General features: G+C 42.2%; 1 protein-coding gene across 3 annotated transcripts in view; it reads left to right on the forward strand.

Annotated features, from left to right (window-relative positions):
• GUCY2C (guanylate cyclase 2C) overlaps positions 1 to 15,613 on the forward strand; it is a 67,047-nt gene that overhangs the window by 24,144 nt on the left and 27,290 nt on the right. For all 3 annotated transcript variants that reach the window (XM_019480967.2, XM_019480966.2, XM_019480968.2), the window contains 8 exons: positions 1,733 to 1,818; positions 2,218 to 2,329; positions 5,710 to 5,791; positions 8,972 to 9,077; positions 10,074 to 10,136; positions 10,763 to 10,834; positions 12,093 to 12,197; positions 13,237 to 13,323. In XM_019480967.2, coding sequence (XP_019336512.1) covers positions 1,733 to 1,818; positions 2,218 to 2,329; positions 5,710 to 5,791; positions 8,972 to 9,077; positions 10,074 to 10,136; positions 10,763 to 10,834; positions 12,093 to 12,197; positions 13,237 to 13,323 — 713 coding nt within the window. The remainder of the gene's footprint in view (positions 1 to 1,732; positions 1,819 to 2,217; positions 2,330 to 5,709; positions 5,792 to 8,971; positions 9,078 to 10,073; positions 10,137 to 10,762; positions 10,835 to 12,092; positions 12,198 to 13,236; positions 13,324 to 15,613) is intronic.

Consider the following 15,613-nt stretch of genomic DNA (forward strand, 5'->3'; position numbering starts at 1 on the left):
GCCAACACTGCCGGCGGTGTCTGCAGGCGGTCCGCGATAGCTGCTGCTGACACTGGCAGCAGCATCTGTGGGTGGTCGCTGACCCCTGGTAGGTGCTTGCCATCCCCCGCCCCCACCACGCAGCTGACAGCGCCGGCAGCATCTGCAGGAGCTCCCGTTTACTGCTGCCACCCTCCTGCCAGTGCTGCCGTGCTCCCACTGCTGCTGTGCACCCCCAGCCGCCAGGGGCATGTGTTGTTCATGTGTCTATTTATATTGTATCTGGTTTCAACAAACTTGTGGAAGTTTCTAGGCCTTTACCAAATTGTCTTAACTGGTTTGATGAGCTGGTTATCTCGACTCCTGATTTGAATATCAGAATTCACCAGTCACCTCTTGAGTACATTCTTAAAATATGTCGCAATTCTAGGTTCATTTAGGACAAATAAAAATTATTCTGGGACTATGGTTCACAATTACATGCTTAGGTTAAATACGAACAGTCTGGAAATGTAAAGCATTGGAAATATTAGTAAGCATTTCGTTCTTCATTATCCTGAATAATGCCCTGGTTGAGAGAAAGTATGGGCAGTCAATAACACATAGCCATTTGTAACACTGATCAAGAAAATACCCCTCTTAATTTCCTCACATGGAAAGGGGGAGGATCCATCCAAAAACCAGAACAATGACACTGAACTTTAAAAAGGAGAATTTTAAGGTGAGGATTCCAAGAAACAAGTCGGGTCAAATAGACCCTGAAATCAAGAAAGCTGTGACTTTCAAAAACACTGAAGCCACTGTTTTTGACTAATGTCTGTGAACAGAGGTAAGCCACCTCCGATTTCCCCCTGAATTATTTAGATTGCACTTGAGGCATATCCAGAGTTACAGAATGTAGACGTCCCCAACACAAGCAAGCAGGAGGGCAAGAATAGGTACAGTCAGAATGGTAAGGTACAGGAAGCTATTAGTGCTAAATAGGTGTCCCTCAAAAAAATGGAAAACTAGTCTAAGTGAGGCTATTTGAAAGGAACATAAATGATGTCCCTATTTTCCTCCTTACTGACAGACTGAGCCCAAGGATGGAGTCAGGCAATTACCTTTAGCGATGGTAATTTGAGGCGCATTGGCAGGGTTAATGTATTGAAGAAAAGCTGACCTGTTTTTATGCAAGTGTATATTTTTTGTAGTGAGGAAGGGTTTCACTCCTCAGTGCTGTCAGTTCAACTCCTTTCACCAGCATCAACTTCACAATTTAAAGAGAAAAATACAGCATTTTAAGGTGGGGGTTGTGAGGGGAGGGAAGCAGAGGTTGAACAAGCCCTTGTATATATTACAAGGTTCTTCTGGAAGAGTTGTGTTACCTAGTGGTGTGAAAAAAAGGTCACAGTATACACAGCTTTCCCAGCAAATCCTTTGATGTGGCTTCAGCTCTGGCAGCAAAGCAGCAAAGCTTCTGTCAAATGGTGGATCTCTGGCAGCAGTACCAACTCCTCCTGCCCTCAGAGCTGTGGGGACCAGACAGCTTAGTTCTCCTGCCATAGTTAAAGCAGCACAGGGGTGTTATAGATATAGCCTAACTGGATACTTAAAAGGGTGCTCAGATGTGTATGTGTGGAAAGAAAGGAAAGGAGAAAATCTCAAATCTCAGAGGCCTTTTCATTTACCTCACTCTTTCTGCTACATGTTCATGCTCCTGGGGGAAGTGCTCAGGCAGAGTCCTTCATTGACCAGTTCCTTGTGTCCACAGGTGCACGTGGTCCTGTGATTGTGGATGAATTTGGAGATCTTGATGTCAACTTGACGTTAATGTACACATCAATGGATACAAGTGAAGTATGTATATCCATGAAAGGAGTGCTCTATGGTGAAGTGTGAAAGAAAAAGCAAGAGGCCTTGAGCTAGCATGTCAAGAGGATGAAGGGGAGCCAGAGCTGAAATGGTGGCATATCAGAGTTTTCTGTTTAAGGAAAGAGTTCAACCTGATAACTTGATAGATGGACAATGCAGCACAGAAGAGACTGCGTGGGACAACCTTATTACTATTCTGAAAGGACTGAAGCAGAATTAGGGCAATAGGGCAGACAGATGTATGAACTGGGCCAGAGAAGAAACACTGCATCAAGGGGAAACAGGCCTTTGTTTTTTTCAGTTTACAAAGTACATTTATGGGGAAGCTTGAAGCAGGGGTTAGAGAATATGAAACACTAACAGGGCTTTTCTTCACACCCACAGTTCAAGATCCTCCTGCAGTTTGACACTCATCGGAATAAGACAGAAGTGAAGACGGACAATCCATTTTTCACCTGGAGGAACCACAAACTACCTAGTGATATTCCAGGCACTGGTGAGATACCCACTGAAACTGGTTGCTGTTCTAAGATGCTCTTGCAGGCTTCAAGTGGCACTTGCTTTACAATACCACTGTTCCCCCTTAATTCTGCTCCAATAGGAATGACAATAAGAGCTGAGAGTATATCAGCACTTTACCCTACCTTAAGTAGACCTACCATTTTCTGCACACCCAGCACAAATCCAGATCAGAACCTATATTTATACACTGTACCCTGGGCAACACCACTGACCTAGGGAGTATGTACTGCTTGTAAGACTATCTTGAAAAATAATAGATTTATTGAAGTGATAGGGTACTGTGATGCGCTTGAGGGACTGCTCAGAAAAGAGGCCAAGGGGCAGAGTTAAGGTTGCATGGCAAGCGTCATTTTAACACGGCATTTCCTGGATTTACAAGTTTGTAGTTTCTTTCTCCTTGTAACAGTATCTCTTTTATCCTGGATACTGAACTGCTCATTTCCTGTTTTTCCAACGTTAGGATCTGAACTGTCCTGGTGTGGAAAGTCAGAAAACTCACAGTGCACTGTGGAATGCCACAAAACTTAGCTCTACATTAAGAAAGTTTCTTAAGTAAGTTGCTGCAAGGTGAATAAAAGCAGCTCCTGGTGGACAGGAACTTGGTACCTCTCAGGCCAATCCAGGCCAGTTCAGCCTAGTTTTCACTGAGTTGGCCCAGGCCGTTTCAGTTCTCTTAATAGTTTCACAGAGATCCAATGAGTATCCCAGGTCAAGTCTTGGCTATAGAACCAAGAAGTGCTCCAGTACTCGGGGAAGAGGAGATTCCTCTGACTAGTACAAACCTTTGGAAATTCCACTTTAGCTTCCATTGTTATGTTTGGTGTGTGTCTTAATCATCTCCTTTCCCCTTTCTGCATCCTCCCTTCCCACCCTCCCCCACCACACACATACATTTTATGTTCTCAGTATTTGCCTTTTACTTTGGTTAAGATGGTGACTTCTTCATAAACGTCAAGCCTGGAGGTCTTTGTATGACTGTTAAAACACAATTCTGTTGATTTGGAGTAACAATTTCTTTTATGGTGATTCACTTGCTAGATGGACACTTGTCTATGTCTAGTGCTAAACAGGCAGGCAGGGTTCTTTGTGTAGATGTGATATCTTTTATTAGACCAACTGAGTAGTTGGAAAAAAGCTTTTGCAAGCTTTTGGGCAGTCACTCTTCTTCAGGCATAGAGAATCTCAGAACACAAAGATTCTCTATGCCTGAAGAAGGGTGACTGCCCAAAAGCTTGCCAAGAACTTTTTTCCAACTTCTCAGTTGGTCTAATAAAAGATATCACATCTACTCAAAGAACCTTTCCTGCCTATGTCCTTAGACCAACACAGCTACACTCAAAACCCCACCATAGTGCTAAACAGGACCTAGAAGAACAGGCTTCTTTACAATAGGATGACCAGGCATCCAGTTTCCTTTTGTCCCTATAGAAACTTTAAATATAAACTGCAGGCATTCACCCACTGAATCTTTTGTGGAAAACAGTGGCTCCATGGTTTCAGCAAGAACAAAGAAGTAGCCTGACTGTTCAGCATAATGGTAACTAACACATTAATCTAAAGCCTGCTACTAGGTGACCACCCTGCATGCCTAATGTTAGGGAATGTTACAAGCCAGGCAGAACTCAGCTAAGGTACAAGTGACTCATCCCCTTGCTAGTCATGAGTCCATTTTCAGTAAAAGGGTACACAGAATGCAGCAGCATTTATGTTCACATTTTCCTACCAACTCTAAAGTGCTAAAAAAAAGGCTGAAGGAGATGAAATAAGAGACCTGACCTTTTAAACAGAATTTCATTTTCTCCATAATAGAAACATTACATCTTGTGTTTTAGCACCACAAATAGATTCTTGAACCATCTAGAAGTCTGAAATGCATAGAAAAAAGGGTAGGCTTAGTTCAAGATTAAGGATATACCACTATTTTCAGATTACTATAGTGAGATAAGTCACAGTGAAGAAGACAGTCAATGTTTACAAGTCTAACCTCTGAGGTACCCAAATTTTCTGCAGCCTAGTCAAACAAAACAAAATATTTGCTGTATTCAGGTGTTCAAAAATGCCTTTTTCAGTCTGATTCCTAAACAAATGCATACAAAAACACAGGATGGCTTTGTATAGACAAAGTTAAAGAAGTTACCATTAACCACCAAAGTTTCTTGGCAAAACTTTTCCAGTTAACACTACTTTTTCTTTTATAGAGATAATGACATCCAATAACTGGTGCATAGCACTTCTCTGGTAGATAATATACAACAACCAACTCAATGTTGCCATCCTCCCTGCTAACATCCTTTGAAATTAGGGCTTTTATTTGTAATCTTTCTATTACTCAGAGAGTATTAATGCCATCCTGCTAATACCTGGATAGGGTATATATTTCAACATAAACATTTTTTTCTGGTTCTGTATGAACTTACTAAATGCACACTGTTAATTTGTATTGTAGTTCCTTTTTGCATGCTATAATGCCAGTGAACACCAGATGGTAGCAGATCCCAGGGAAAAAGATTGGTACAACAGTGATATTTCCATTTCAAATATCAGCCAGTCTTTTTTCTTTTTTTAAAGGAAGTTTGGAAGCATGTGCATTATTACAAACTAAATTCAAGTTTCAGGGGAGCAGCAGAGAAGTGCCTTTTTATACTTCATATGTAGTCATTTGACAGATTTATTTACTGGAGGGCTGATATTTTGCCTTTTAGATGGAGGCAAGTGCTGTCATGCTGAACATTTTCCACTGTAGCTTATTATTAAAGGGGCATTTATGAGCAAGGATATTGATTCCTGAATGAAGAAGTGGAGGGCTGGGGGATTTGACACACAAAACAAAACCAAGGCCAAGAAGTTATAGCCTAGATCTATGAAAGGGGTTGTGTGCCTAGATCTACATATCTAAGGTAGGACATAAGTTCCAAATTGCTATCATCAAACCCCTGCTTAGCTTCCACTAACTTTGGCCCCTTTGTTTTTTAAAACATAGTTATTAGGAAATATTAGGTTGTGATCCTAGATTGCTTGGCTGTTTCTCTTTAACGATGAGGACATCTGGAAGCTTCTTCTAGTTGGAACTGAAACCTACTGCTGCTATACTCACATGGACCTGTGTTGCAAATGAAAGCACACTCCTTGCCTGGTGAAATGGGACAGCACTGTTCAGGCTTGCACTTCTCTTTGCTGGTGGAAGGGGACAGGCACCATGACAACTGTAAGGTTGTTTCTGGATTTTGTCAGTGATTCTAAGATGAGTTGCCACCCAGTTACACTAATAGCTCTAATTTGTGTGTGTGTTTTAATACAATGGTTTTTCTCACTGTTCTTTAAGATTGTTTACTTTCCCATTTCTCTCCTCTACAGGCCCAAACATCCTGACTATTGCTGTCTTTACACTCACAGGGGCTGTAATACTGATTCTGGTCATCGCTCTACTGGTGCTGAGGTACCAATTTCTTCTTCTCCCCTCCTTCTGCTGCTTCAGTCTTGTATCATCATACAAATCAAAACACCTGCAAGTTGTGGTGTCAGAGTCTCGAGGCCCTACTCTGCCTCTCATGGTTTTCCCACAATGAACCTGCTGCTTAGAGCTGGCTTATGCTCTCTTTTTATGATTACATTTTCTGATTAGATTTCAGTACAACTTCTATCATGATGAAAAAATCAGAGATAGAAATCTATTATAAACATCCATTCTTAGACAAGAAAATTTCAACCCATTTCCACTGTATCTATTTCTCATGTTCACAAGATTCAGGGTCATCCATTTTGGAGGTTTCAGAAACACTGACTTTCTACCTCTACTAGCTCAAAAAATACTTTTTCCACAGATCAAAGGATTTCAGAGGCAGTGAGAAAATCAGGTTACCTGAAAACCTGATTAGGAGCAGGCATTAAATAGCTTTCCATTTTGATTAGACCAGCTTTCTGAGTTAGCTAACACTCTTCATATGCCTGAATCCAAGCTGAAACAAACAGTCCAACTCAGCAGTACACAGAATATATGGCCAACAGTACACAGAAACAAGAAAGTTTTTTTGTTGCTAAATCTAAGGCCAAACTTGCAAACAGATTAATAATGTTAATCTGTCTTTATTTGGAGGAGCCATTGAAGAGATAGCAGGACTTTGACAAGGCCTATTTCTAGACTTCTTTGGTTGGCTGCCAAGAGCAGTGTTATCCCTCTGGTGACTGTTCTGTTCTGCCACACGTATGACTCGGGTTCCGAAGACTTCTAATATGGAAGAAATTCCTGCAGATTCCTTCATATCAACTCTGGTGTTTTTGCTATTTCTAGGGAATTTACCCTTTATTTGTGAGGAAGCTCCCAAACAGCTTAGTCAGAGTTTGAAGAGGATCATACTTTGATTATCAAGGAAGAAGAGAGATTATACATTTGCATTCATCAGTCAGTTAATATCCTGTTTACACTTGATAATATGGTAGTCGGGACATGGGAGGTAAAGCCTACCACTTAGGGAGACAATCTGGGGCTAGGAGTGAGGCAAGGGCCAGGGCTGGAGGGAAAGCTAGTTTGAGGGCCATTTATAACAGCTTAGGATGTAGATGGCCCAGAGGCCAGGAGGGAAGCCAAAGGCCAGGAGCAGGGACTAGGGACATGGCCAGATGTCAGGAACAACAGGAAAAGAGAGATGAGCCAAACATCAGGAGGTCCAAGGGGTCGGCCTGCCAGCCTGGGGCTGTTCCCCCTGGCTCAATGTGCTGTGAAGGGGCTGGCTGTGGCATGACGGTGCTTCAGCATGGGGCTAGCCAGCAGGCAGCCCTGCACTGAAGGATCCTCATGCCCCAGCCAGCTGGGGCAGCATCTACACGTGTGGTGCTGTGGAGTTTTTTACTTTGCAGCAGAATATTACTTGTATTTACAAGTGCTGTCCTGCTGCAGAGTAAATTAGTTTACTCTGGCCCAACAGGGGTGCACGTGTAAATGCACAACATTTACTGCACAGCTAATTAACCAACTGCACAGTAAACATCTCGTGTAGATGTACCCCCTGAGTCGTACAACCAGTCGAACACCTACCTACCTGGAAGCAGTTCCTTGTACCAAATCAGTGGTTTCCCAGGGCACAGTTGTGGGGATAAGTTCTCATTAGGTCTGGCTGGGGCAGACACTGGTTGTGAGCTAACCTTGGGAGTCTCACAGATTCCAAATTTAATCTTGGCAAGCAGCCTGCTGGTAAGCTGAAAGTGAGTTTTCCAGCACCTAGATTTGATTTTGCAATCATTTCCTGCTCAACTAAGTTACTCACTTGAAAAATGATAACAGCACTCCTAGGAAGAAAATGAACAGTCTCCCTTGATTTCTCACATATCACCCCATTTATAGAATTTGTAACGTTTGTGCACTGCCCTGGGTAGTTCTGACTTCTGTGTAGGAATAAAATCAGAATTCTCAAAAATACAAAACCAATATTAGACATTGAAGATATCAGTCCAGTCCAATATGTGCTTAGTTACAAGCAAGTAGAGTTGATTTTTCTTTTCTCCTTGGATTAATTTGTTTATTGCTGGCTCACCGGGTAGTCTATTAAACTTAGGAAACAGGAGTTTTCCACAACTTCAGGTTTTCCTAATCATCATGAGGTGAGTTCCTTTTTGATTGTGGGAATTCAGGGGACACAGCATGAGTCCTAGATCCTGTGGTATCATAGCTTTCTAGCATTTTGACTGATGCTCCTACTGACACATTATGATGGGACAGTGGTAACCCCATTTTCCAAACGACTCAGAAAAGAACTGGACTGTAGAAAATGGGCATTTCCTTCCATTCCATTTAGCAGTGGGCACTTAAACTCTGTTAGCAAAATGAAATACGTATGTCAGGATTCTCCAGTGTCCAAAGCATTCTCCAGCAGCTAATCTGTGTACAGGATTCTTCAGCTTTCCCTCTAACTGTTTTGGGAATCCCAGATTCTCTAACCCAGCAATGACCTGCACAGAGCAGTGAAAATTCCAGTGAGTTTCATTTCCTTGCAATTCTTTTTTTGAGAGGGACAGGATTTCCTTCCTATTCCTGTGGAAGCAACAGTATATTTCATCTTCCAATTTCCAGAATTGTTTCCCTGCTCATAGCAGGAAATCTGCAAGAGACAAGGACCATTCACAAGCATCTTATTTCTGTCCTACACCCCCCACCCCCGGCTTCTTGCTTTTGCTGGTTAACACAACTCATTTGTGCCACCAGCTTCTTTCCAGCAGATCCTCTGATCTACATCTGTCTCTTGGAACTTCAGAAGAGCATGTTTAGAAACACAGAGGAGAAAAACTGTGTTATATACTGCAGACTCACTCATAATTCTCAAGTCTGGGTTTGGGAGTGAAAAAATGAGGCAACAGCCTTGCCAGCCATTCCTTTTCTGTGCCGACTTCCAAATCTCTGGCCCTAAAGCCAGATAGTTCAGACTTCTCCCAAGCCAGGGGGAAGGGGAGCAGGCAATGGCCTCGCAGCTGGGTGCTGTAGGGCCAGCATCCTCTTTTTGGATGTATGAGGAGGTAAAAATGGGAGTTTGCACTCTGTAGCACTCCAGGATTCCCATTCACAATCTTCAGTAGTGAGTGCCCATCATTTGGCAAGATGTTTTGAACAGGTGTGCTTGTTTCACAGGAAGTACAGGAGAGATAATGAACTGCGGCAGAAGAAGTGGTTCCACATACCACCTGACAAGATCATGCCTCTGGAGACCAATGAGACAAGCCCTGTCAGCCTGAAGGTAGGAGGGACTCGGTGTTCTGAGTGGATAGTCTGATTCTCTTCACCGAAAAAATTTTATGCTGGACAAACAATGACCACTCTGCTGAGAAGGGTGGTAGCGGTATCTGTTAGAACTGTTTCATTGTCTTTTCACCTTCCTGTGAGAGGATGACTGATGTGGCTGATTGGGGATTGACACTAGAGAGTCTTGATTTAGGGAGTCAGGAGAAGGTAAGTTCAGAAGTCAAGGGCCTGAATGAGAGGCACAAACTAGGGGATCAAGAACAGAAGCAAAGGTCCAGGCTGGAGACAGAAGCAAAGATTCAGCAGTCAGAAAGCAGGACCTAGGCTGGAGTTGGGTGCTGACAGGAGTCAGAAAACTAGGAATTAGGAGCCCAGGGCTAGAAAGAGATATCTGTCCCTTTGCATAGTCTTCAGGAATACTGAGAGGTTAGCTGCTTACAGCCATGCAGCCATTTCCATGCAGGCAACTGGGGCCTAATGACACCAGGCCTGCTCTGGTAGCCAGGGCCAGTTGGGGCCAAAGCCTGCTTGCTGTCTTGGCTCCTGAGGCTTTCATGGAAACTATAGAAGAGAAGAAAGCATAATCCCCAATAACATCAAAATTTAATAAAGTAAGACCAGTCCTTTTCCAAACATTAAGGCCTTATATGACTATGAATTAGCTAAAAGGTTGGTTTCTAGTTTCTTTCCTTGAGCACCTGCATCACGAGTAGTACAAATGATGTCCCTTTCCAGAAAGATGTTGATCCTTGTTCTGTTTATAAAACACTGAAGGGCACAGCAGTAGTGCTGCTCAGAGGATGAGGCCTGGGTGGCATTTGGGATTGTCATGAACAGTGACTGCATGCTGTGGAGTTTCACAGCTGCTGTACAGAGAGAAATGCCTTCGTAGACAGTGACGCACATTGGGATCACTTTTTCTCTCTGCAGTCTGGTGTTTGCTAGGGATGTATGTTATAACTACTGGCTAATGATCCTTCTTTACTCCCAGATTGATGAAGATAGACGGCGAGACACAGCCCAGAGACTGCGCCAAGGCAAATATGACAAGAAAGTAAGATGGCCACAATGTATATGCTCCCCTTACCTTCTCTAAGGAGACAGGTCTGTAAAAGGCAGTCACCTTTCTTTAGAGGTCAGGAAACAATTCCCCCCTTCTACCTCCCAATTCCCATTCAGCTTTGCAAAATTGTCTGAGTTTACGAAAAACTTGAGGAGGTAATTTTCTTTTCAGGCTCTTAGCAGTGGCAACTCCCAAAGGAAGAATCTTGGACTTGGTGAATCACTGATCTGGTCCAGATAGACAGTGTTTGATGTGACAAGAGGTAGATAAATGGACTAGATGGACAAGGGTAGACATATTTCTGTGAGAAGTTCTATGGATTTCAATGGAACTATTAAAATATTTGCCCAAGTTAAATCTACACATGTGAGTAAAGGCTTTCCAAGTCAGGCCTAGTACAGCATTTACTGTCTACTTAGTAAATCTTGGTAACATAATGTAAGTAAAGGTAACATAACTGCATTAATTATTAGTTGATAAAGATATGAACAAAGGGCAAAAGTAGTAAGCAGTTTATTTCTGAAATGTAACATATGGTATGAAGCTCCTAGGCTGGGGAAGATAGATTGTTGGTGTGTTACATCCATGATTTCCTTCCATCATTTCTCTCTTTCCAGGTAGTTATCTTGAAGGATTTCAAATACAATGATGGGAATTTCACAGAGAAACAAAAGATTGAACTAAACAAGGTAAGTCTTGCACGCGGACACTCTACGCTATAGACTGGATGAAACCAATTAGTGAAGTAATTCCCTGACAAGTGCAGCAGCCAGACTCATTTGTGCATGTGTGTATATATGTGTACACTCCACAAGATACTGCAACATGAGCAGGGACCTACTGAATTCACAGTGGAAGCTGGCTGCATGTCAGCTCCTTTAACCTTGCAGGTTCCCCCCTGCGTCCCCCTTCCTTCCCCGCCCAATGGCAGAGGGGCCCCGCCACTTGCTCCTAATTGACAAGGAGGCAAAAACCACAGTTTTAAATATGGCACTGTTTTTGCTTCCCAGCCACTCAGCAGCAAGCAGCAGGGACACCCAGACCTCTCAGCCAATCAGCAACAAGGGGGATGTGTGTGTGCGGGGAAACCTGAAAGTTTAAAGGATCTGCCATGCAGCCTACTTCTGCCGTGAATTCAGTAGCTCCCTAAACATGAGTGTCCATCTTTTTGTGTTAAAGGGTCTCACCAAATGTTCAGATTCTGAATTTCAGGCCTGTAAGTTAAAGATGATTGAAATGAACTGTAATAGATCCTTGCTAACCCATATTTTAAAAATAAGGTGCATTGTTTTTCTTCACTTCATTCTATTTATTTGATAGTGAAATATTCTATTAAATTTTCTATTATTAAGAGGTAAACGTAGCTCTGGACAATATAGATATATCTCTTCTGACTTTCTTAGAGTTATACTTGAGCAATAGGGCAGAATTTGGCTTTGATACTTCACCTCTTAAAAATACATTTGCTAAATACATTTTTTTGCATTTATATGTAGATACAATGTGAATTGCTATAAAAACTTAAAACTAAACTGAAATTGTCCAAGTAAATACACAAAATATGTGCTGTCATGAAGAATTACTGCATTTTTATAGTTTTTTCATATACTCAATTTTCAACATTCAGTCACTTATAATAAATATCCCAGTCAATACTCTGACATTGTGAGGTTCTACTGAAGGGACAATAGTGGAAACTCCACAGCATGATCTGGAATTGACCTACAGCAGCCAGCAACAGTTAACCTCCATCCTTATCTCTCAAGACCAAAAGGCTCTGGAATAACAGCTGCTTGGCAGTAGTTGCTCACCCTCTTGTTCCACATTGACATACAGAGAGCTTAGGGTCTGAGATTAAGCAACTCTTCACGCAAGCACCCATAGCCTACACTGTTCCTACACTGACAATTGGTTTCATGTTTACTATGTATGCTGTTTTTGGTCCAGCTCCTCCAGATTGACTACTATAACCTGACCAAATTCTACGGCACTGTGAAGATAGAGGCGATGATCTTTGGTGTGATTGAGTACTGTGAGAGAGGCTCACTGCGGGTAAATAATTTTACAGGCTACCCCCTTCACTAGATTGCAAAAAGAGATGCTAACTTGCCACATGACAAGTTCCTAAGGCAAGAAAAATAAGAGGAGCAAAAGGGAAGTCAATAATATTATAGTAAACTATCATTAATATGCCTCTAGAACAGTGGTTCTCAGCAAGGTGCCTTGAGATGCTTCCAAAATTGCTATGGGATGCATGCCAGACAATGTTAGCACTGTTAGGTTTACAAAGATGGTTTACACGATAATCCCAGAGATTTCAAATAGAAATCCATAGTTGTGGTCTTTCTGGAACAGAAAAACAGCCTCTATTATTTTTCTGTAGCCAAAAAATAATGAAAACAAAGATCTGGCATTTTCTGAGGGCGGCCTCAAGCCTATCCAGAGGTGCCTTGAGTCTAAAATGGTTGGGAACCACTGCTCAAGCATAATTCACCTCTATGGTTTACTTTGCCGCTGTTCTGATTCCCTACCAGCATCGTGCCTCATTTCCCCATTGTCAACTCCTGATTATTGATCACTACAGGATAAGTCAGCATTATTTGCATTTATCTTGGAGTGGCAAATTAACTGAGTCTGCTGTACTTCAGTGCTATTCAGCAAGAAATTATGGAATAAAATCCTTAGCAGATATAAGTGGACATAGCTCCTGAGTCAGTGGAAGAACCTCATCCATTTTTTTGGGCTCTGGGTTGGTCCTACGGAGAAAGGGCGTGGTGACAGGATTGCCACATATTCTTGGATGGATCTGGAGAGTGTTCACAGAGGCAAAATATATTCAGAGTTTCAATTCTACCACTAGGATCCACTGTAGCTGCACATAGGGTTTTCACTTGTTTGTAGCTCTGTGTAAGCTAAAAGTATGTTCCATTCTCTATCCTCCATATCACTTAGTTTCTGTCCTAGTGTATATAGTTCTTAGGTAAAACAGAAGGGTGCCACTATTCAGAACTGTATTAATGATGGGGAGGGATGCCCGTACCTGATCTTCCCATTCTGTGGACTAATCTCTTATGTCTCCTTTTCATCTCAGGATGTTTTAAATGATAAGATCTCCTACCCGGATGGCACTTTCATGGACTGGGAGTTCAAAATCTCTGTCATGTATGACATTGCCAAGGTAAGTGGTTTGGTGATACTGAAGCAGTAGTAAGTCTGTCTTTATATTAAACCTATGTAATCTTATATAGTGGATAGTGACAAGTCATGACTCCTAGGATGTATTCTCTTGACCAGGTGTTGCTTAGTGGGTACTAGGCCCTGGGAGACTGGAGTCTTAGGTTCCATTTTGAGTTCTGCTGTTGATTCAGCACAGTGTGACTTTGAATAGGAAAACCCAAGTTTTTTTTCTGAATGGTGGAATCACACATTCTTGTACCAAAGAACGCCTAAGATTTTTTTGTAATTAATAGTTTGGTTAACATTTGAAAGAACAGTAAAACTCACTCAGTAGGGATAGCCATTTAAGGCAGTGAAGGTTTAGAATGGGAAAGTCATTTTTCACAGGAACTGCCTGAGATTTTAAGTAATGTTTAATATGCATTTCCATTTTGGAGGGGGAAGGATGAAGATGGGGGGCATGGCAAGTTTTGGTTTAAATGTAATGTGCCTGGGTTTAGTTTGAAACAAAAACAGACCCAAGAATTTCACACACACAATTAGATAATCCATGCCTTCCCCTTCCCTTGTGCTCCATCAATTTCCTGCTCCCATTCCTGGTGTTTCTTTTTGCTAGTTCTTCCATTTCCCTACATGCCTCAGTTCAGACCTGGTCTTTGTGATGAATGATTCTTCTGTGTCTGTTTCAATGAGATACTGAAAATCTCACTCTTTATTAAAATCTCCTTAATCCAAATTGTTACAGTTTGGTGGCCAGGTTAATGAGAATTTCACATTCAGTTAACATTCAGCATGAAGTGCTATTTGAAACAGCAGTTGTGAACTCCTCCTCCTTCTTCTTAAAGGCTCTAATAAGGTTTTTTTTAACACTTTCCAGTTGAGCTTCACAGGTCTCCCTCACAGATACTGATCAACTGGCTAAAGGTTGGCCTTGCATACAGTACCCAATCTAATGAGATTATACATAAATGAACAAAGTGAAATGCTTACAGAATTCCCACTGAGTTGAACAAAGATTTCACAAATGATTGGCAGACATTGTTCCATCTGTAAACATTACATGAAGCCCAGAAAGAAAGGTTCCAAGGACCCTTTCTGTGAAATAGCACCTCAGATTATTTTAACCATATTAACAGAGATGATTCAGACAAGCTTTTTATGAGGAGTGTTCTAAACTCAAGAATATATAGTGATTTGTAATTATTGGAACTTGGCATAAGGAGGCTGCATGGCTTAGTGAGTACTAGACAAACTTCTATCATTACTATCTGTCAAGTACCTCCACTACAGTCCCTTCCTTATATCTGAAGAGCTCCTGCTCAGTATTTACCTCCAAGTTCCCTGCCTTCCACCTCCCATTCCCCTGTACCCCAATAATCAACTCTTAGTCCCCAACACTCCTCAGACCCAATTCCTTCTCCTTGCAGTTCAGTAACCCAGCACTCATTTCCTGTAATCCTACTGTCTGTCTCTAGATCCTGTGCACCCCAACTTCAGTACCCCTGACTGCTGCTCAAAAGGAGGAGGCAAGGCAGGCCTAGAGGGCTCTCTGAGCCAGAACCATCTGCTTCCCACTGTTCTTGCTTTCTTATGATAAGTCTGGTGGGTGCCACCTGAAGCAGCGTAGAACCGGCTGTGTGAGACACAAGCAAGCCATGCAAAGAAGGAATTACAGCAATTGAGCCTTCTGGTCATGAGGGCACCGTTGCTGTTGCAAGGTTGATGTTTCTCAAATAAGAGAGCAACTGCAGGAAATTGTACAAGTGAATGAAATATATTTGTATTATATCAGAAAAATGTCTCTGTTGAAAGGGCTTCTTCAGTGTCAAAGCTGAAGTATGTGCTTTGTGAATTAGTAATTTAGGAGCACAAACCTAGCCAAAAGTCAATGAGACTTGTATTCCTAACTCACTTGGGCAGTTGTGAAATCCCATTTAGGGCTCTTGACAGACTCCTCACTTCCAAGCATGGGTCCCCAATAACTGAAGGGAGAGTGAGCCTTCTTAGATGCACCAGTAAGACTCAGTCTTCTCAGGGTATAGACAAGGGGGCTCAGACACAAGTAGACTAGAGTACCACAGAATCATTTTACAGGAGTCAGGAGTTGAGGGAGGGTTTCTGTCTTACTGGGTTCACCCCTTGTTTGGTGTCAGCAGGGGGATGAGAGAAGGACAGTAGTAGGAAGAAGGTCCTGAAGGTGGTAAGCTAGGCCTGTTTTAGTAGGCTTTTTACTTTGGGTGGTATGAGCTGAGTCTCCAGAGATTTGAGTATGGTACATACACATACATGTA

The sequence above is a fragment of the Alligator mississippiensis genome, chromosome 4 (genome assembly GCF_030867095.1).
Source record: "Alligator mississippiensis isolate rAllMis1 chromosome 4, rAllMis1, whole genome shotgun sequence".
Classification (NCBI taxonomy): Eukaryota; Metazoa; Chordata; order Crocodylia; family Alligatoridae; genus Alligator; species Alligator mississippiensis.